The 23,456-nt window shown below is 43.3% G+C and overlaps 1 protein-coding gene across 2 annotated transcripts in view; it reads left to right on the forward strand.

Annotated features, from left to right (window-relative positions):
* The window catches only part of MNAT1 (MNAT1 component of CDK activating kinase), a 163,574-nt gene that overhangs the window by 9,603 nt on the left and 130,515 nt on the right, over positions 1 to 23,456 (forward strand). The window contains exons 1-2 of one of the 2 annotated variants that reach the window (XM_056545190.1): positions 10,728 to 10,802; positions 16,413 to 16,565. In XM_056545190.1, coding sequence (XP_056401165.1) covers positions 10,774 to 10,802; positions 16,413 to 16,565 — 182 coding nt within the window. In that variant the 5' untranslated portion in view covers positions 10,728 to 10,773. Of the gene's footprint in view, positions 1 to 10,727; positions 10,803 to 16,412; positions 16,566 to 23,456 lie in introns of those variants that run through there. The other variant, XM_056545189.1, reaches the window with a different exon arrangement.

A 23,456-nucleotide genomic window follows, 5' to 3' on the forward strand; every position in this document is an offset into this window, starting at 1 on the left:
CCTTTCAAATACGCTGCGGAAAACCCGCAAAAACAAAGAGCGTGTGAACGCACCCTCAATAGGTAAAACACCAAAGACTGCAGAAAGCTAACCATACCACATGGCACTTAGGTTGTTTTCTTGAATGAGTCTAAATGTGTTGGGCAATTTTTTTTATATTTACACCCAAAAAAAAACAATGATGCATTTCACCCATATCTACAGTACGGTAGGGGTCTGAACACTGAGACCCTGTGCTAACTAAAAGAACAGTGGTGGTTCATCATCTTTTTTTTTCCCCTCATGATACAGCCATATGACATCTTGGTAAGCCATTATTGTGGTCTTCTTTTTTTGTTGTGGCCCCTTGACTTGTCTCTTTCATTAGGACACCTGTGCTGTCCTATCCAGAGTGGATTCCTCCTCGGTTAAGTCACTCTCTCTCTGGCTGGTGCCAGGAATGGCGTCACTCGTGAAAACCACACCAGGAGCCTCCGCATCTTCTGAGCTTTCCAGCTCCTGTGCAGTTTGCAGATTCAGCTGCTGTGCCCTTGAGTCAGTGGATGTTATAAAGCCGAGCAGCTGAACCAGCAGTCTACAAAGACACAGAAACAGGCTTAAGCAGCAGACACTAGGCTGCTGAGAGATGCCAAAGCTGCTTTATAACCTCAAGTCATTGGATGAAAATGTGTGAGACCACCACAAGGGGTTACTCAATTAACTTTGTTATTTCTGTTGAGCACAAAGAATTTCTTTTACAATCTGCTTTTTATTTCCGTTTCACTGAACATTCAGATTTTGACCTTCCGTCATGTGTGTTCTTGGCCACGAAGCATTGAAGACTGGTTATAACGGACACTTACTCCGCTAAACTTTGCACCACCTTTTTTTTACATCTCCCCTTATTAATTCTATCTTGTTGTACAAGAAAGATATGGTGGAGCTGGAAATGGACAACTAGAGTAATAAGGGGAGTAGGAGGACTACAGTACCCAGACAGCTAAGGAGTGATCTAATAACTATGTAGAAGTATTTCAGGGGGCAGTACAGACATCTCTCCCATAACTTCTTTATACCCAGGGCTGTATCTATAACAAGGGGGCATCCTCTACGGCTAGGGTAAAGAAAGATTCTACACCAGCACAGATGGAGGTTCTTTACTATAAGAGCAGTTTCTGCCAGAAGAGGTGGTCATGGCGAACTCAATAAAAGAGATCAAAAGGGGCCTGGATGCATTTCTGGAGAGTAATAACATTACAAGTTATGGATACTAGAGTTCTAGTAGGGACAGAACGTTGATCCAGGTATTTATTCGGATTTTTCCCCCCGTGGTATCGGGCAGTTAACATAAGGTTTTTTTTTTTTGCCTTCTTCTGGATCAATACAGTAGGGACACAAATAGGGATATACATGTTGAACTTGGTGTTTTTTTTTTTTTTTTTTTTTTCAACCTTATCAACTTTATAACTACTTTATATCTTAGCAATATAAAAGACAGAGAAAAAAGACATGGAAGCACATCCACACTTCCCCCCTGTGGGATTGGTGTTACTGGTTCCTGCCAGAGGAATGCCGGTTTTAGTACTGGGACCCACTTTAATCAGGTGGCCTTGATATAATGAGTGGGGTTGCATGTTTTAATCAAAAGGTACACTCGCAACCTGTTAGTTTTTGAAATTCTGCTGAGAAGGGATTAGATCATAGTTCAAGTTGTGGATTTCTGGCCATGTCTGTTTCTATCTTGGCAATATACAATATCTCACATTAGTGAGTACAAGCCTCAAATTTTTGTAAATATTTTACTCTGTTTTCATGTGACAACACTGAAGAAATAACAATCGGCTACATTGTAGAGTAGTAAATGCACAGCCTGTTTAAAGGGGTACTCCGCCCCTAGCATCTTATCCCCTATCCAAAGGATAGGGGATAAGATGTCAGATCGCGGGGGTCCCACTGCTGGGGACCCCTGGGATCTCGGCTGCAGCACCCCGCTGTCATTACTGCTCTGAGCAAACTTGCTCTGTGCGTAATGATCGGCGATACAGGGGCCGGAGCATCGTGACGTCACGGCCCGCCCCCTCAATACAAATCTATGGGAGGAGGCGTGGCAGCCGTCACACCCCCTCCCATAGATTTGCATTAAGGGGGCGGACTATGACGTCACGAGGGGGCGGCCCCTGTATCGCCAGTCATTACGCACAGAGCGGGTTTGCTCTGTGCAGTAATGTAAGCGGGGTGCTGCAGTGAAGATCCTGGGGGTCCCCAGCGGCAGCACCACCGCGATCTGACATCTTATCCCCTATCCTTTGGATAGGGGATAAGATGCTAGGGGTGGAGTACCCCTTTAAGTCTATGTTCACAAGGCAGAGTTTTCGTGCTGAATTCTGCCAAACTTCAAAGCACATTTTATTTAATAGGATTCTGCTGTCCCATTCAGACCTGTTAAATACCTGTCTTTAAATTTTGTGGAATTACGGGCAGAATCCCATTGAACTCAATGGGGATTGGAATTCTTTTTAAGTATACAGACATTCCACTGAAATTCTAGAACTCTGCAAAAATTCTACTGCGAGCTTTGCAAAACATAATTGGAGCAGAATTGCGGAATTCAGCCGTGTAAACATAGCCTAACAGTATTTTTTATGTTTTGTTCCCTCAAAATCTCAAAACCTTGGCAACAAAATTGAGTACACCCAAATGTCCAAATTGAGCCCAGTTAGCCATCTTCTATCCCTGCTGTGTGAATAGGGAGCAGATGTCCTAAATTTGGTGTTATCATTATATATATGGTAGTTCAACATGGCACCTCATGGCAAAACTCCTTCAAGATCTTAAAAAAGAATTGTTGCTCTACATAGAGATGACCTAGGCTATAAGAAGATTGCCAAGACCCTAAAACGGAGCTGCAGCACGGCGGGCAAGACCATACATCTATTTCACAGGACAGGTTCCACTCAGAACAGGCCTCACCCTGGTCAACCAAAGAAGTTGAGTGCACATGCTCAGCATTATATCCATAGATTGTCTTTGAGAAATAGACATGAGTGCTGCAAGCATTGGTGTACGGGGGGGGGGGGGGGGGGGGGGGGGCTGACAGCCAGCCAGTGCTTAAATCATATGCCGCACACTGCAGCAAATTGGTCTGCATGGCTGTTGTCTCAGAAGAAAGTCTCTTCTAAATATGAAGCACATGAAAGCCTACAAACAGCTTGCTAAAGACAAGCAGACTGAGATTGACTTTGTTTAATACCTACCTGTTTCTGAGTACACGGTAGAGCTTTTTCGCAATGTTTATGATAATGTATTTTTCTTACTCTGCCTGTGTGTCCTATGTTGTGTATTGCTGATACATTGGCCCCACAGGCCTTCACTGTTTTGAGACTTACTGTTTTGATACACATGTCTTATACGCTTTAACCTGTTCAGGACGCTGGGCGTATGCATACGCCCTGCATCCCGAGTCCTTAACCCCTTAAGGACTCAGCCCATTTTGGCCTTAAGGACTCAGACAATTTAATTTTTACGTTTTCATTTTTTCCTCCTCGTCTTCTAAAAATCATAACTCTTTTATATTTTCATCCACAGACTAGTATGAGGGCTTGTTTTTTGCGCGACCAGTTGTCCTTTGTAATGACATAACTCATTAAATCATAAAATGTATGGCACAACCAAAAAACACTATTTTTGTGGGGAAATTAAAACGAAAAACGCAATTTTGCTAATTTTGGAAGGTTTCGTTTTCACGCCGTACAATTTATGGTAAAAATGACGTGTGTTCTTTATTCTGAGGGTCAATACAATTAAAATGATACCCATTATTACGTACTTTTCTATTATTGTTGCGCTTAAAAAAAATCACAAACTTTTTAACCAAATTAGTACGTTTATAATCCCTTTATTTTGATGACCTCTAACTTTTTTATTTTTCCGTATAAGCGGCAGTATGGGGGCTCATTTTTTGCGCCATGATCTGTACTTTTTTTTTGATACCACATTTGCATATAAAAAACTTTGAATACATTTTTTATAATTTTTTCTAAATAAAATGTATTAAAAAAGTAGCAATTTTGGACTTTTTTTTCCGTTCACGCCGTTCACCGTACAGGATCATTAACATTTTATTTTAATAGTTCGGACATTTACGCATGCGGCGATACCAAATATGTCTATAAAATTTATTTTTTACGCTTTTTGGGGGTAAAATAGGAAAAAACGGACGTTTTACTTTTTTTATTGGGGGAGGGGATAGGACATAGAACAGATCAGTGTTATCGGCGATCTTCTGCTCTGGTCTGCTCGATCTCAGACCAGAGCAGGAGAAGCCGGGAGCCGGATGGAGGAAGGTGAGGGGACCTCCGTGCGGCGTTCTGAATGATCGGATCCCCGCAGCAGCGCTGCGGGCGATCCGATCATTCATTCAAATCTCGCACTGCCGCAGATGCCGGGATCTGTATTGATCCCGGCACCTGAGGGGTTAATGGCGGACGCCCGCGAGATCGCGGGCGTCGGCCATTGCCGGCGGGTCCCTGGCTGCGATCAGCAGCCGGGATCAGCCGCGCATTAAGTACCACCGCACCAGGACGTACATTTACGTCCTGCGTCCTTAAGGGGTTAAGGACGGGGGGCGTATGCATACGCCCGTGGGAATTCGGGTCCCCGCCGCTAGCCGGTTGGGGACCGGACCAGAATGCCTGCTGAAATCATTAAGCAGGCACCCCGGCACATCGCCCAGGGGGGTCCTGAGACCCCCTCATGTCGGCGATCGCAGAAAATCGCATGTCGATTCAGACATGCGATTTTCTGCTATTCTGGGCTGATCGGGTCTCTGGTGACCCGATCACCCGGAAAATAGGGATGATTGGAGCTGTCAGAGACAGCCCCGATCATCCTGAGGGCTAGGAGGGAGATCGCAGCGCTGCGATCTCCTCCTATCCCCTGCCATTGGTCAGAACTGATTCTGACCAATGGCAGAGCAGGACAGTGGGTTGCCATGGCAATCCCCCATTCTGCTTACCCCTGGATGTCGAGGGGAACATGGACAGAAGATGGAGGCCGGGGTACCTGCAAAGAAGATGCCTGGGGACCCCCCGATCTTCGCTGGAGACTGCTGGATCCTGGCTCATGTAGGGAATCTATGGTGCGGGGGGATGGGGATTGAAAGTGAAAGTAAAGTGATCTTTACTGTGGCAACCACTAGGAAGGCCAAACTGCAACTCCCAGCATGCCCAGACAGCCAAAGGCTGTCTGGGCATGCTGAGAGTTGTAGTTTTGCAACATCTGGAGGTTCACAGTTTGGAGACCACTGTTATAGTGGTGCCCAAACGGTAGCCCTCCAGATGTTGCCAAACTACAACTCTCAGCATGCTGGGAGTTGTAGTTTTGTAACATCTGTCCCTTCAGATTTAGCAATTTTCATGAAATTTTTGAAAATTGCTGCTCTACTTTGAAGCCCTCTAATTTTTTCAAAAAGCATAAATATGTCCATTTTATGATGCCAACATAAAGTGGACATATTGTATTTGTGAAGAAAAATAAAATGTATTGGGAATATCCATTTTCCTTACAACTAGAGAGCTTCAAAGTTAGAAAAATGCAAAATTTTCATGAAATTTGGGGATTTTTCACCAAAAAAGGATGCAAGTAATGCCGAAAATTTGCCACCAAAATAAAGTAGAATATGTCACGAAAAAACAATCTCAGAATCAGAATATTCGGTAAAAGCGTTTTCGCGTTATTAATTCGTAAAGCGACGGTGGTCAGAATTGCGAAAAAGGGCTCAGTCCTTAAGGTGAAAAAGGGCTGCGTCCTTAAGGGGTTATTAAACACAGATTTGCCATAAAGGCAAGCAGACTGAGGACATGGATTACTGGAACCATGTTTTGTGGTCAGATGAGACCAAGATAAACTTATTTGGTTCAGATGGTGTCAAGTGTGTGTGGTGGCAACCAGGTGAGGAATACATAGACAAGTATGTCTTGCCTACAGATATGCATGGTGGTGGGAGTGTCATGGTCTGGGCCTGCATAAGTGCTACTGACACTGGGGAGCTGCAGTTTGAGGGAACCATGAATGCCAACATGTACTGTCACATACCGAAGCAGAGCATGATCCCTTTCTTTGGAGACTAGACTGCAGGACAGTATTCCAACATGACAATGACCCCAAATACACCTTTATGACCACCACTGCCTTGCTAAAGAAGCTGAGGGTAAAGGTGATGGACGAGCCAAGCATGTCTCCAGACCTAAACCTTATAGAGCTTCTGTGAGGCATCCTCAAATTAAAGGTGGGGGAGTGCACGCTCTCTAACATCTACCAGCTCCGTGATTTCAACATGGAGCAGTGGAAGAGGACTCCAGTGGCAACCTGCGAAGCTCTGGTGAACTCCATGCCAAAGAGGCTTAAAGGGGTACTCCGCCCCTAGACAACCAAAGGATAGGGGATAAGATGTCAAATCGCCGCGGTGCCGCTGCAGGGGATCCCCGCTGCGGCACTGCGCTATCATTACAGCACGTAATGAGGTGCAATACAGGGGCCGGAGCATCGTTACGTCACAGCTCCGCCCCTCGTGACGTCACGGCCCGCCCCTTTCAATACAAGTCTATGGGAAGGGACGCGGCGGTCGTCACGCCCCCTGCCATAGACTTGCATTAAGGGGACGGGCCGTGATGTCACAAGGGGCGTAGCCATGACGTCACGCGGCTCCGTCCCCTGTATCGCCCATCATTACGCACAGAGCGAACTCCCTCTGTGCTGTAATGATAGCGCAGTGCCGGGATCCCCAGCAGCGGCACCGCGGCGATATGACATCTTATCCCCTATCCTTTGGATAGGGGATAAGATGTCTAGGGGCGGAGTACCCCTTTCAGGCAGTGCTTGAAAATAATGGTGGACAAACAAAATATTGACACTTTTGGGCTAATGTGGAAATTTTCACTTAGGGGTGTACTCACTTTTGTTGCCAAGGTTTAGACAATAATGGCTGTATGAGTTATTTTGAGGGGACACAACATTAAACACTGTCAGGCATCTTTCACATTTGTTACCCAATGTTCTCCCCTGTTTCCCTGACGGGTGTTGCAAACGGTAGTGCAACACCCGTCGGGGACACAGGAGATTAGCGGGAGAAAAAAAAAATACATCACCTGACGGCCATTTTCTGACGGGGCACAACGGCCACTAGACCCACTACTTTGTATTGGAAGAGAGTATTATTTCTTCAGTGCTGTCCCATAAAAAGATAGAATAAAATATATTTTAAAAAATGTGAGTATTGTACTTACGTATGTAAGATACTATGTCTTCGCAATAAGGACACCACTTTAAGATTGGGAATACTGTCTTAAAATCCAGCTTCTCATAATATTGTTAAAAATTGTCATGTTGCCTTTTTTCTCACGTACAGTATTTGGCGCATATTTGTCATGCGCAGGATTTAATGCTGTATTCTGTCATTTAGTTTACATTGTAATCTGCAGCATAAAATCCTGCGCATCACATGTGTGCAGGATACTGTACAAGTAAATACTCCCTAAGGGTAGGGTCAAACATTGAAGCCATTGGGTAGCAAATTATGCAGCTGATTATGCATCAGATTTTGCTACCCTTTGACTTTAATGGGTAGGAATATACGCAGCAGCAAAAATGCGAAATACGGCACATGTGACCCTAACCCTAAAAGGGTTATAGAAGGTGTTTTTTTAAATTATAATTTTTTTTTGTTTAAACCCCTTAACCTGTTAACCACCATGGAAGTGTATACTCTTCCAATGGCCGTTAACTGGGTATGATGCTGCCAGCCCCCATCTGATTCCTCTAGCTGGGGGCAGGCGTTAATAGCCAACATGCCCCAGCCGTGTATCAACCCTTTAGATCGCCGCTGTCAAAGCTGTCGTTTGAGGTCCGGTCAGAAAAACCGTATACGGGTCAAAAATTTGCTGACCGGAGTAAAACGGTGACTCCGGTCGGCTCATTAAAGTCAGTGGATTAGGGCGTTGGTCCGGCTGGGGTACGGGAGTGCACGGTTTTCCCCTCCCCCAGCTGGATCTGACCCCCGTAGAGTGAAAAACGTGGTGTGCATGCACCCCAAGATTGGCGGGGTTTTCACCCCCAGGACTTTGCCTCATCGACTGATGCTATAGTGCTTGTGCTTATACTTTATACTTTATATTTTACCTTATATTTAACCTTTGCATGGGTTTTAATAAATGTCCCTCAGTGCCCCTACCCAATTTTCTTTGCTTTTTAATGTTTGATCTGGACTCCTCAGGATGTCACCCATGACCCAGGGACATTTTTCTCTTGTTTAATGCTCTTAGTCTTCTGGGGTTTCCTTCCACAATAGAGGGATAATCATTGTTAGAAAAGTATTATGGAGAAGATATTTCAAAACCTGTGTAGAGGGAGAGTGGTGCAGTTGCAACCAATAAGATTGCTTCTTTCATTTTTCAGAGGATTTAAAAAATAAATAAGCAATCTGATTGGTTTTACAGGTGACTACACCAGTTTTTCTCTATACAGTTTTTGATAAGTCTCCTCTTATATTATTACTCCTGGTGTCTACATAGTAATTGCTACTCACCAAAGCCAGGTTTATGGTCAGGAAGATTTGATAGATAAGACCTGCCTTTGGTTCCTTTCTCTATAAGGATGTCTGTATTTGGATAGTGTGTCCCAAATGTGAACTGATCCTTGTATTGCTTGTCCTCATCAGCCCTAGATGTTAGATATTCTTTGCAGTTAATACAATAGTTCTCAGCATTCGCCCTCTAGGTTAGTGCAGCTCAGAACCTCTACATCTATTTGTGTCCATGTTCCGCTGGATCAGCAGCCATAGGCAGCACATTTTTTTTTGTTTGTAGACAGCACTTTTTGCCATCTGTTTTGTTTTTATGACTTTGTCCATTTGAAGATCAGGAGTTGAGGTCCATAACGTCTTCGACACAAATGCTTGCCTTATAAAGATGGTGGCGGCTTTCCAGTGAGTGAAGCCGGTTACTGTTTGTTCCCTGCCGTCCCATCTCTGTACACAGTGTTCAGACTTAAGGATGGGAATAGCAGGATCACTACGGTAGTAACGTTGGAGAAAGTATTAGGCAGAGAGGCAGCGTGAAATCCATTTATGCTGACTGTGTGTGCATGCTGCAGGGCTCAGGGGTTAAACATACTGATTAAATATGCAGCAAATAGGTAAAAATATCCATGCAAGTCTATTTGTAGCTCTGTGGATTGGAAAGAACATTTACATAGATGCACAGTACTTTAGTTTGGATAAATTTTAGCTTAAAGGAGTTATCCAGTATAAAAAAGACATATCCCCTATCCGCAGGACCAGGGATATTTGTCAGATTGAAGTGTGAAGTGTGTAAACCACGACACAAAGCTGTGAACAGCACTTTATTCATGCAAAGAACTTTATCCAGCGGGAGATCATGGTGGGTCCCAGCAGTCTGAATCCGCCGTGATCTGACACTTATCCCCTATGAGGATACATTTATATTTTTGATAACTCCTTTAAAGGGCAGATCCCATTTTCAAATGTTATGACTTTTCCACAGGATAGGGGATAACAAGCTAATCTGTGGCTGACACTAGAAATGTAGCTCTGGGGCCTCCCTATTTCCATGATCATCTCTGAGATGTTTCTACTGATTGCAGTCACCAGTGGTAAATTCATATGATTGGACAGGATTGGGAAAAACACTTCCCTGTCTGTAAGGTCTCACAGCTGACTATGTATATCAGAGAAAAACAAGCCAGGGGGAAAGAACTGCCTGTAGAGCTCATAGACAGGATTGTGCAGACACAGTACTTCGCTGCCCCATCGTTCGGAACAAAGCGCTTTGAGCAGGCAGCGGGGTCGTGATGTCCTGACCGCACCCCTCATGACGTCACACCATGCCCCCTTAATTCAAGTCTACGGGAGGGGGAGTGGTGACCACCACGCCCCCTCCCGTAGACTTGCATTTAGGGGGCGTGGTGTGACGTTATGAGGGGCGTGGGTGGGACGTCATGACCCCCACAGCTGGCACCCAGCGTTCTAAACGAACGGAGGGTGCTGCACAGAGATTGCAGGGGTCCAAGCTGCGCGGCCCCCACAATCAGACATTTTTTCCCCCTATCCTTTGGATGGGGGACAAGATGTCTAGGGGCGGAGTACCCCTTTTAAGATAGGAAAGCTGAGCTGTGATTGGTTGATGTTGGAAAATCTCTCCAGTTTTTCTCTTACACTAAAAAATGTAGGCCCCTGTGTGCAGATGGGAGAAACTTCAAGTGGCTGGAACGTGGAGACTGGTCAGGGTTTAGGGAAAGCTGAATGGAGCAAAGTACAAAGATGTTCTTAATAAAAACCTGATACAGAAGTGCCCTGGACCACAGACTGGGCCAAATATTTACCTTCCAACAAGACCTAGGGGAAATTTATCATGGTGTGTGGGATGTAAATGTTTTTACCCTCTTTTTTTCCTTGCAGTGTATTTGGCTTAGCTGGGACTGACTAACTTATCAAAAGGTTGTACAGCCTTTGAGGAATTCTGTGCAGAAGAATCAGTGATAATAAGGATAAGAAATATTATGTGGTATAGACACTATTTAGGCCCAAACTTATCAAACTGTGTGATTTTTCTTACAGCAACCAATCACAGCTCAGCTAACAAGCTGTGGTAAAGTGAAACCTGAGCTGTGATTGGTTGTTGTGGGAAAATCACTCCATTTTTTTTCTCAGTTAGATAAATCTGGGCCTCTAAACCGGCTCCCTGCCTCCAGTGCACATTAGAAATAAGCCTATTTACATGTATGATGCAGCGCCTAACCAATGGATCTCAGTGAGTTACCCCTCATTTTACAGCTCTTCACCCACACTATAACACAGTATACTGGAATTAGTGTGGGTGAACTGTCTCTTTAATGCATTAATTTACAAAAGTCACAAATGGACGACCACTGCAAAAAAACTTCTATGGTACACAAGTGCAGTGGTGTGAAGATTAACAAAAAAAGTTGCAGAAAAGCGTGCTGTGACACTTTATAGGGACAATTTTACACACAAAAAGGCTAAGGACCAGATAAATGTGACCCCCCCCCCCCCCCATGACCCTAAGGGCACAGCCCAGACATCACAGGAGTCACTTGGGGACAATGTCTGAGTGGCTCAGCCCTGACTTGAACCCAATTAAACATCTCTACAGAGCCCTGAAAATGATTTCCACCTTTTATGCCAATCCAGCCTGATGGAGCTTGACAGGATCTGCAGAGAAGAATGGCAGAGAATTCCCAAATCCAGGTGTACAAACCTTGTGGCATCATCTCCAAAAAGGCTGGAGGTGTAATCGCTGCCAAAGTGGCTTCAACAACTCAGCCGTACTGAATAAAGGGTCTGAATACTTATGTCAATGCAAGATTTTAGCTTTTTTCAGTGTCAATAAATTGGCAAAGATTTCTATCATTCTACGTTCTGCTGCTACTGATCATTTTATTAAACATGACAAACTATGGACACCCTGGGTTAAATTTACACATTCAGATGTATATAAATCTTACCACATCGGATAAGTTCCCCCCCCCCCCCTTCAGGATTTAAATGGGTATTCTGGCTTTATACAGTGATCCCTCAACTTACAATGGCCTCAACATACAATGGTTTCAACATACAATCGTCTTTTCTGGACCAATGTAAGTTGAAACCAGACTCAACATACAATGCTATGGACAGTCCAGATCTTTGAAACGTGTCAATGGCCGGAAGAACCGACCAATCAGAATGGGCAATTTACTGGTAAAACCCCTGTATTACTGAAGTGTATGCACTGACTGGTGTCTGGTAGCGCCCCCTACAGTACAGGGAGGTATTACATGTTCTGTACACTTTACCTGCCAGGGTTACCTGCTCCTTTGGACACCAGGTGAGGGCGGCTCCATGTTACTTTTTTAGGACATTTTGTTTACTGTACAGGACCCGGAATAAGCTCCTGTCCTCTACATAGACCAGTGTTTCCCAAGCAGGGAGCCCTCAGCTGTTGCAAAACTACAACTCCCAGCATGCCCGGACAGCCTTTGGCTGTCCGGGCATGCTGGGAGTTGTAGTTTTGCAACAGCTGGAGGCTCCCTGCTTGGGAAACACTGACATAGACAGTGATTTACAGCTTCTAGCAGATCTTTATTACTTTTATATGTAAGGATTTGCTCTATCTGTATTAGTTATCTACTTATTTTTCTTTAATTCTAACTTTTTCTATTTTTGGATGACATTTTGGTCCCTTTAGAATCAATTACCAGGTTTCCATAGAGTTATGGTCTCAACATACAATGGTTTCAACATACAATGGTCGTCCCAGAACCAATTAATATTGTAACTTGAGGGACCACTGTACATCGTATCCCCTATCCGAAGGATAGGAGAGAAGATGTATGATCGCAGGGGTCCCGCCATCTCGGTGCAGCCTTCGATACGGGGATGTGACATCATGGCCACGCCCCCATGTGATGTCACACCACGCCCCCTCCATTCATGTCTATGGGAGGGGGCGTTCCGTCACATCCCCGTATTGGAGGCAGCGCCCGGCACAGAATGTCAGGGGCTGCACCGAGATCGCGGGGGTCCCCACTTTGGATAGGGGATAAGATGTATAAAGCCGGAATACCCCTTTAAAAACTGGGTCTCTCTGTTTTTCCTTCCAAAGTATCAAATGTATCTGTATGCATCCAAGCCGACCTCTTTCTAATCTTAGATTTTTGTTACTTTAGGCTGCTTTCACACTATAAAATTCATCCGTTAAAAGATCCGTTATAAACTTCCATCATAAAAACCCTGAAAATCCCATACGGCCGTTAGAAAAATCCCATTATAGTCTATGGGATTTTTACATTATCGGTTTTAACCCGTTAAAGCCCGTTATACGGACGTAATTTTGTGACGGAAGATGGTAACGGGATATTACGTCTTCCGTTCATTCTCCCGTCACAAAATAACGTCCGTAATTAATAACGGGCTATAACGGGTTAAAATGGATAATTTAAAAATCCCATAGACTATAATGGGATTATCTAGCGGCCATATGGGATATTGTAACGGATGATTTTCAGGATTTTTATAACGGACGTTTATAATGGATCTTTTAACGGATGAATTTTATAGTGAGAGAGCAGCTTTACTGATTTCACCGAATAAATTGTGTTCTTTATACACAACAAATTATGGTTATTTATAGTTTATTTAATTCATCTCTCCACATCTCGGCGCACAACATATAAGGGAATATACTTATTTTTATTTACATGTATACTGACATTTAACCTTCAGAGATGAATCTAGGTACAGTGATCCCTCAACTTACAATGGCCTCAACAGACTATAGTTTCAACATACAATGGCCTTTTCTGGACCATTGTAAGTTGAAACCAGACTCAACATACAATGTACGGACAGTCCAGATCTGTGAAACGTGTCCATTAGAGATAAGCAAACTTACAGTAAATTTGATTCGTCACGAACTTCTCGGCTTGGCAGTTGATGACTTATCCTGCATAAATTAGTTCAGCTTTCAGGTGCTCCCGTGGGCTGGAAAAGGTGGAGACAGTCCTAGGAGACTCTTTCCTAGGACTTAATCCACCTTTTCCAGCCCACCGGAGCACCTGAAAGCTGAACTAATTTATGCAACTTAAGTCATCAACTGCCGAGCCGAGAAGTTTGTGACGAATCAAATTTACTGCAAGTTCGCTCATCTCTAGTGTCAATTGCCGGAAGATCTGACCAATCAGAATGGGCAATTTACTGGTAAAACACCTGTATTACTGAAGCGTATGCACTGACTGATGTCTGGTAGCGCCCCCTACAGTACAGGGAGGTATTACATGTTCTGTACTCTTTACCTGTTCCAGGGTTACCTGCTCCTTTTGGGCACCAGGTGAGGGCGGCTGCATGTTACTTTTTTAGGACATTGCGTGTACTGTACAGGACCCTGAAGAAGCTCCTGTCCTCTACATAGACCAGTGCTTCCCAAGCAGGGTGCCCCCAGCTGTTGCAAAACTGCAACTCCCAGCATGCCCGGACAGCCTTTGGCTGTCCGGGCATGCTGGGAGTTGTAGTTTTGCAACAGCTGAAGGCTCCTTGCTTGGAAAACACTGACACTGACAGTGGTCGTCCCAGAACCAATTAATATTGTAACTTGAGGGAGCACTTTAGTTAGTTCACCAGTCAGGCTCACATTTTTCCTTAGTGCCTTGGTAACATTCTGTAATATTGTTTAATTACTTTTGTAAATTGTTGCATATTTTTCAGACACTTTAGCATAACAAGCAGAATATTATTATGCCGTTGTTTTTTCATACATGTTTTTTTTATTTATTTTTCTTCCTGTACCCCCGTGTTTATTTTAAAAATAAAACTTCAAATGAGAAAAAAGATTTCTAACATTCTGTTTTCACTTCTGTCAGTGCGGGGCATTGAATTCAGAATGAAAATTCATAATGTAACAATGTGGAAGCTTCCCCAATACACTGTGTATTTCAGAAGCTTTCATTGGAGGCATATATTAGGAGTGTATGTATGTAACCCATCAGGCAGATCCATGTAAGTCTTGTTACATGTAGTCAGGATTTATTGGTAATCCAGCTGCCAGTCTGTGTGTTTTATTTGTGCAAAAATCAGGAAAAAAAAGAATACACACCTTGTAAAACAAACATGTGCAGACCTTTTTTATGTTGATCTCACTGTAAACATTCTGCGTGCATTCACTTTGAAGTATTCTGCATAGTGGAAGCCATGCTTTGTGTAGTTGTGAGGGTATGAAAGGCATGGTCATGTGAGATTAGGTATACTGTGGTTAGTGCAGGTGCAGATGGGTTTTGTTGTACAGTTTGGTAGATTTTTTTTTTTTTTCCCTAACAAGTATGTATGAATAAAAGCAAAAGTCTATGCCATATATCTATGGCTGATTCCACTTTGTGGCATTTGTTATATTTATATATATAATATATACCCAGAATGCCCCCGGAGTGCTAATTGGCCTTTTAAAGCTCCGTCACACCAGAAGTGATGGCCTCTCCCTGAGGTAAATACTTATCCCCTTTAGTGTGTGTGTGTGTATATATATTTATATATATATATATATCATTTTTTTTTTAACTTGATACTGCTCTATGGAACAGCTCAGAGGTCTCCACTATTTCGTCCTGCAGAAGGAATCCCAGACAGAAACCATCTAAATGAAGTCCAGATTATCATTTTTTTTTTTCTTTTCTTCTGTCAGGTGATTGGTGTCTATTAAGACGTTTGCTATACAGCAAATAGATGCAACAAATATGTGTCACTTTAAATGCCCTATTAGAGTAACAATACCCCCTTACGTTAAAAGGAAAACTGTCAACCTGTTCACCCACACTAAACCCAATACACTAGGTTATAGTGTGGGGGAACAGGAGTCCAACAAGGGGTCACTTACTCAATATGTCCAGTAGGTCCTGAGATATGTCCCCTAGAAGATCCTCCGCTGTATTCAGTGAATCGTACACAGGGGGCGGGGCTTCGGGACTCCACTTCACTAGGATGTGGAGTCACAGACAATATGTAAATTGAGACGGTGAAGCTCCGCCCCCTGTGCGCGATTTACTGAATTTAGCAGGGGATTCCTGGTCACTCACACTATAATGTTTTATGTTTAGTGTGGGGGAACAGGCTGACACTTTTCCTTTTGAAAAGCAGACAAGCAACGTATCTGACTTCAGACCATATATAATATTGCAGCACAAGCATTGCGTTTCTGTACCGAAACTGTCCCTTTACAGTGTACTGCCTGACGAAGGGACTATTTCAGTCCAGAAATGCTTTGCTTGTACTTTAATTATTAAAAAGCAAAGATTTATCACAAGAACGATTATAAGTTGATTACCTTGTTGCTCCTGCATCCATTTTTTCTTGTGTAAGTGACTGACTTGCGCTGCCATCCATATTTGCTAACTGGCTTCTAATGACGGTCCGGGTACTGTTAAATACCAGAAATCATTCTGGTATAATGCTGAGGGAGATGTTACGCTTCTAGCACAAAATCCTAAGGTGAATGCATTTCTTGTAGTTAAAAAATCTTCTGCACAAAGGATCTACTCAGGGGCACTTAAAAAAAAAATTCTTAAATAGTTCTGTAACATTATCACAAGTATACTGGTTACTGAAATACCCTGTGATACTGTAAGTATTAAATGTTAATTGTTGTTTTGTATATCCATTTGCACTTACTGTATATCCCAGTTTGCTATGAGAACCAAACACATTCAAATGTTTTCCCCCCCCCCCCATTTAAATGCATTTAATGTAACTGTATTGTTTAGTTTGTATTCTATAATAGCTTATAGCAGTTTCAGGAATGTAACAAGCTTATTGTGATTGCATTTTTTTGTTATTGGGGTTTTTATTTTAAATACATTTTTTTTTTTTTTTCCAGATGTGAAAGTTGTGTCGAGCTTCTCTTTGTCCGTGGTTCCGGCACTTGTCAGGAATGCAATACTCCTCTCAGAAAAAGCAACTTTCGAGTTCAGCTGTTTGAAGACCCCACTATTGATAAGGAAGTGGAGATCCGCAAGAAGATAATAAAAATGTGAGTCTGATATGTGCAGTATTACCAGGACAGAACCAATAACTGAAAGGCATTTAAAGTGAATTTTTCCCCCAACTTTCTCATAAACATACATGATCAGTTTATTTTAGTGGATGAAATGTCTGGAAGAGGCTTTTCACCTGTTTGGGGGTGGGAGGGGTCTGGAATCTGTACAGTCGTGACCTAAAGTTTTTTTTAAACTGACACAAATTTAGATTTTCACAGTTTCCTGCTTTAATGATTTAAGATCTTTTAGGGTGCATTCTGACCACAATTTTGACATACAGCAGCTGGGTCAGACAGGAGAATTTAAAATCCAGCTGCTGCCATGTCCCCCCGGGCCTCCCCAGCACCCCATTTATTTCAATAAGCAGAATGTCAGATAGTGACTCCAGTCGCCTCATTTTTGGACTGTATCAGTTTTTGTTGCCAGACTGTAAACCGTGGTCTTCTACGGTTCCAGTCCAGCATCAAAAACTGATACTGTCCAAGATTTGGTCATATGGCAGCCGGATCTGATAGAAGAATTGAAAAACCGGCTACTGTAGCCCCAAATGGTGTTATGAATCCACCCTTAGTCAGATGTTTCTATTGTAAACAGATGTACAATTATAAGCACTTAGAGGAGATATATCACGTACAAAAACTTGTGGATAGGGGATAGGTTTAAGATTGCGGGGATGGGGGGGGGGGGGTTCGACTGCAGGGACACTACTCCCTCTTCCTCACTATCCCGCAATCTCCTGTACGGTGCCCCAGCTCTCTGGGGATAGGTCAACTCCTGCACGAAGCGGAGACCGACACGTCCCCTCCATATATCTATCTATAAATCCTCACTTGTCTAAACAGTGCTTAGAGATGATGATGATTCATTTATAGAGCACCAACTAATTCCGCAGCATTTTACAATTCTGAAGGTACAAATAAAAACATTAGACATTCCAACTTAACACATTATTCAAACAAGAGGAGTAAGTGCTTGTCCACCCACTTTTTAAGGATGAGATCTGTGGATTTTCCTGACCATGGAGCCAGCATTTTAATGTTTTGTTTACCGAACCACTTAGTTATCACATTTGCCCCATCAGGCTGGAAAAGCATTATTCACACCAAGTTGCTTCTGGATTGTTGGGAGAAGTTGCACTTGGAGGATGTTTAGATACCAGCAAGTGCAAGCGCCATCTCCTAAAGAGGATTCCGCTACAAGATAGGTTCAGCATCCGTGCAGAGCTTGGTCAGGAATGGCAGCAGGTAACACATCTGAATGCACAGAGAGGGGAAGGCTTTTAGAGGCTGACCTGGTGTCAGGAAAAGCAGCAGCCATTTTTCCAAGAAAAACCAAGGACAGACTGACATTCTGCAGGAAGTACAGGGATTGGAGTGCAGAGGAATGGGGTGAAGTTATTTTCTCTGATAAAGCCCCCTTCAGGCTATTTGGAAACTCTTGGAAAAATTATTGTCTTGAGAAGAAAAGATGAGCGCTGCCATAATTCCTGTATGAATATGTGGGACAGCTGTTCATCCAAAGGAGCGGGTTTAGTCAGTGGTTGCTGTTTTTTTTTGTTTTTTTTATCTTTCATGCAGGGAACAGGTAATTGGCCATTGTTTGCACGTACCTGGAGTGGAGCATCGGGTCCAAGGAAGGTATACAGTTATATGCTAAAGTTTAGGCACCCCTAACAATTTCCATTCATAAATAATTGGTTGTTTGGATCAGCACAAATATTTGAAAGAATGAGGTTCATTGAATGAACAGAAAATGTGCAATGTGCATCAAAACAAAAGCAGACAGGTGCATAAATTTGGGCACCGCAATAGAAATATTACATCAGTATTTAGTTGAACACTTCCTATAGCCTGTAAGAAGTGTCTGGATTCTGGAAAAGGGAATTTTGGATCATTGTTCCTGCTGAGCATGGACAGCCTGCTTCAAATCCCACCACAGATTGTCAATGATACTAAAGGGGTATTCCATGAAAAAACTTTATTCTTTTCTTCATATCAACTGGCTCCAGAAAGTTACAGATTTGTAAAAAAATCTTAATCATTCCTGCACCTATCAGCTGCTGAAGTTGAGTTGTTCATTTCTGTCTGACAACAGTGCTCTCTGCTGACACCTCTGTCCGCCCGTCCGAGGTTTGCTATGGGGATTTGCTGCTACTGTGGACAGTTCCTGAGACAGAGAGAGGTGTCAGCAGAGAGCACTGTTGTCAGACAGAAAAGAACAACTTAGCTTCAGCAGCTGATAAGTAAGGATTAAGATTTTTTTATTAGAAGTAATTTACAAATCTGTTAAACTTTATAGAACCAGTTGATATGAAAAAAGTTATTTGTTTTCATGGAATACCCCTTTAACCCCTTGAGGATGGGCCTTTTTTTAATTAGTGCACTTCTTTTTTTTTTTCCTCCTCCCCTTATAAAAATCATAACTCTTTCCATTTTCCACCTACAGACCCATATGAAGGCTTGTTTTTTGCACCACAAATTTTACTTCGTTATGACCTTAATAATGTCACCACAAAATCTATGGCGAAACCCAAAAAAATTATTTGTGGGGCCAGAATAAAAAAAAAAACACACCTAAGACATGCCATTTTGTAACTTTTGGGGGCTTTCAATTCCACGCAGTGCGCTTTTCGGTAAAAATGATACCTTTATCTTTATTCTGTATGTCCGTACGATTAAATTATATCAAACTTATATAGACTTGATTTTGTTTTACTTCTTTTAAACAATTAAAACTTTTTGTACAAAAATGATCATGTTTAAAATGTCCTCTTCCGACCCCTATAACTTTTTTATTTTTCCGTATACAGGGATGTGTGAGCGCTTATTTTATTTGTGCCATGATCTGTAGTTTTTATCAATACCATTTTTGTTAATTGGAATTTTTGATCTCTCTTTATACATAATTTTTTTTTTTTTTTTTTTTTTTAGGTTATACAAAGTGACCAAAATATGTAGCTTTTGGACTTTTAAAAAGTTTTTTTTTTTACGGATAAGCCATTGACCGTGCGGTAAAGTAATGTTCGATTTTTTTACTTCGGACATTTATGCATGTGGCGATACCACATATGTTTTATGTTTATGTATGCTTACACATTGATTAAAACTTTTATTAGGGAAGGGGTTAAATCACTTTTATTTGCTTTTTTTTTTTTTTTTTTTTACACAATTTTATAGTCCCTATAAAAGACTTACATGCAGTCTTCTGATTGCATAAACTGATCATTGCTATGCCATAGCATAGCATTGATCAGCATTATCAGTGCTCTGCTGCTCCAGCCTGCCATGGCTTACTGAAGCATCAGATCATCGATCAGACGTTGAGTAGGCAGGTAAGGGCCCTATAGCCGTTCTCTCAGCTGATGGGGACACCACAGATTTCACTGTGTTGTTCCCAACACCGCTGAGCAGCCAGGACGTGTTTTTTTTAAACATTTTAGATACTGCAATCTAGGGATCGACCGATTGGCTGATATTATCGGCCGATATTCACGATTTTTGTAAATGATCGATATCTGCATCTAACCTTGTCCATAATGCCAATAATGCGTCCAGCGCGTACGCCACCAATCTGTCTTGAAGTCTCGCTGCTCTGCATGGCAAAACAAGGCGTGCGCACAAATCGCGGGACTTCTGGAGAGGAGCTGAAGTCCCAGCCCTGAAGTAGTGCTGTCTGGAGTAGTGGCTTCAGTCAGTTCCATGTGCCGACCAAGTCGGAAAAGGGCCCGCTGTCCGCCGCCTGTCACATTGAATCAAAAAAAAATTTTTTTTTTAATTGTCTACAACACCCGGGGCCGGAGAACGGTGCTGCTGGCTGCTGTTTTGCATATCCCACACAGCCACGGCAGCCCTGTAAGAGAACCGCAATGGCTGCCTGGGAGAGGCGCTCTGAACTCTGGCGTGGCTCTGCTGCGCTTAGACGTTAGGTCACGTCACCATGGGGGTGACGTGACCTCACGTCTAAGCGCAGCAGCACCACGTCGGAGTTCACTGTGTCACTGATCAGTGCACCCGCCGCCCTGCTTGTCCTCAGTGGACAGGGCCCTGCTTGTCCTCAGTGGACAGGGCCCTGCTTGTCCTCAGTGGACAGGGCCCTGCTTGTCCTCAGTGGACAGGGCCCTGCTTGTCCTCAGTGGACAGGGCCCTGCTTGTCCTCAGTGGACAGGGCCCTGCTTGTCCTCAGTGGACAGGGCCCTGCTTGTCCTCAGTGGACAGGGCCCTGCTTGTCCTCAGTGGACAGGGCCCTGCTTGTCCTCAGTGGGACCTCCACCAAATTTTACTGTGGGTAGCAAGTGTTTGTCTTGGAACGCTGTGTTCTTTTGACACCATGCATATGCCCCTTGTTATGACCAAATAACTCCAACTTTTTCTTCAGTCCACAGAATCTTCTTCCAAAATGAAGCTGGCTTGTCCGAATGTGTGTTTGCATACCTGCTGATCCGAATTGCTGATCCAAACACCCAATTATTTAAGAATTAAAATCATGGAAATTGTCATGGGTGCTTAATCACTTTTGCATATGACTGTAGCTTTTTTTTTTAGTTCCTAGGAAATCCCCTTTAATTACAAATTCCCAAATAGTGCACTTAAAACTAGGTGCTCAAAACCAGACATGTCCTGTAAGAAATTTTCTGAATACAGAAACATCACAGCATACAATAATCTTCTGTAAGAAATCTTGCAGGTGTTTCTTTTTTATACACAGATAAGGTAAAGAAATTCAGCAACAAAATGAATACATACATGTCCTTTGATGTCACCAGAATACAAACAACTATTGCTTAGATCACTGGCTACATTTAGGACCATAGAAAAGCTACTGCTTAAGTTCAGGACTAAACTGCTTTGTCTATAACAGCTTAGACCCTCTTTGGATTTTGGCATAATAATCTAACTAGGTTTGTACAATGATGTGCTCTGCTCATGGGGGCTCTCATAGTGTGGACTTTCTCATATGCTCTGTCTTACCACCTATTTGCTGGCATAGGTGTTCTTAAAATATATTTTAAAGTTTCTGATCCTTACTGTACAGAGGCATGAGCAGAATATAGGAATACAATTTTCAATCAGTATAAACCTACACTGCTCAAAAAATAAAGGGAACACTAAGATAACACATCCTAGATCTGAATGAATGAACTAATCGTATGAAATACTTTCGTCTTTACATAGTTGAATGTGCTGACAACAAAATCACACAAAAATTATCAATGGAAATCAAATTTATCAACCCATGGAGGTCTGGATATGGAGTCACTTTCAAATCAAAGTGGAAAACCGCACTACAGGCTGATCCAACTTTCATGTAATGTCCTTAAAACAAGTCAAAATGAGGCCCAGTATTATGTGTGGCCTCCACGTACCCGTATTACCTCCCTACAACGTCTGGGCATGCTCCTGATGAGGTGGCGGATGGTCTCCTGAGGGATGTCCTCCCAGACCTGGACTAAAGCATCTGCCAACTCCTGGACAGTCTGTGGTGCAGGTGTTGGTGGATGGAGCGAGACATGATTTCCCAGATGTGCACAATCTGATTCAGGTCAGGGGAACGGGCAGGCCAGTCCATAGCATCAATGCCTTCCTCTTACAGGAACTGCTGACACACTCCAGCCACATGAGGTCTAGCATTGTCTTGGACTAGGAGGAACCCAGGGCCAACCGCACCAGCATATGGTCTCACAAGACGTCTGAGGATCTCTTCTTGATACCTAATGAGGGCTGTGCGGCCCCCCAAAGAAATGCCACCCCACACCATTACTGACCCACCGCCAAACCGGTCATGCTGGAGGATGTTGCAGGCAGCAGATCTTTCTCCATGGCATCGCCAGACTCTGTCCCACATGCTCAGTGTGAACCTTCTTTCATCTGTGAAGAGCACAGGGCGCCGGTGGCGAACTTGCCAATCTTGGTGTTCTCTAGCAAATGCCAAACGTCCTGCACTGTGTTGGGCTGTAAGCACAACCTCCACCTCTGGACGTTGGGCCCCCATACCACCCTTATGGAGTCTGTTTCTGACCATTTTAATGGACACATTCTCATTTGTGGCCTGCTGGAGGTCATTTTGCAGGGCTCTGGCAGTGCTCCTTCTTCTGCTCCTTTCACAAAGGCGGAGGTAGCGGTCCTGCTACTGGGTTGTTTCCCTCCTACGGCCTCCTCCACATCTCCTGATGTACTGGCCTTCCTCCTGGAAGCGCCTCCATGCTCTGGACACTACGCTGACAGACACAGCAAACCTTCTTGCCACAGCTCGCATTGATGTGCCATCCTGGATGAGCTGCACTACCTGAGCCACTTTTGTGGGTTGTACACTCCGTCTCATGCTACCACTAGAGTGAAAGCACCGGCAGCATTCAAAAGTGACCAAAACATCAGCCAGGAAGCATAGGAACTGAGAAGTGGTCTGTGGTCACCACCTGCAGAACCACTCCTTTTATTGGAAGTGTCTTGCTAATTGCCTATAATTTCCACCTGTTGTCTTTTCCATTTGCACAACAGCATGTGAAATTGATTGGCAGTCAGTGTTGCTTCCTGAGTGGACAGTGGGGGAGGTTCATCAAAACCTGTGCAAAGGAAAAGTTGCCCAAAGCAATCAATCAGATCGCTTCTTTCATTTTGCAGAGGCCCTGTTAAAAATGAAAGAAGCGACCTGATTGGTTGCTATAGGCAACTGGGCTACTTTTACTCTGGACAAGTTTTGATAAATCTCCCCCAGTGTGATTTCATAGAAGTGGGATTGACTTGGAGTTACATTGTGTTGTTTAAGTGTTCCCTTAAGTTTTTTTGAGCAGTGTATATAAGTTTAGATTTCAGATTATGTATGGAGGGTCAGATCTCCTACATCAGATGGCATTCTGTGCTTAACAAGTTCTGTCTATGGCAAGCCAC

Source organism: Hyla sarda, chromosome 11 (assembly GCF_029499605.1).
Source record: "Hyla sarda isolate aHylSar1 chromosome 11, aHylSar1.hap1, whole genome shotgun sequence".
Lineage (NCBI taxonomy): Eukaryota > Metazoa > Chordata > Amphibia > Anura > Hylidae > Hyla > Hyla sarda.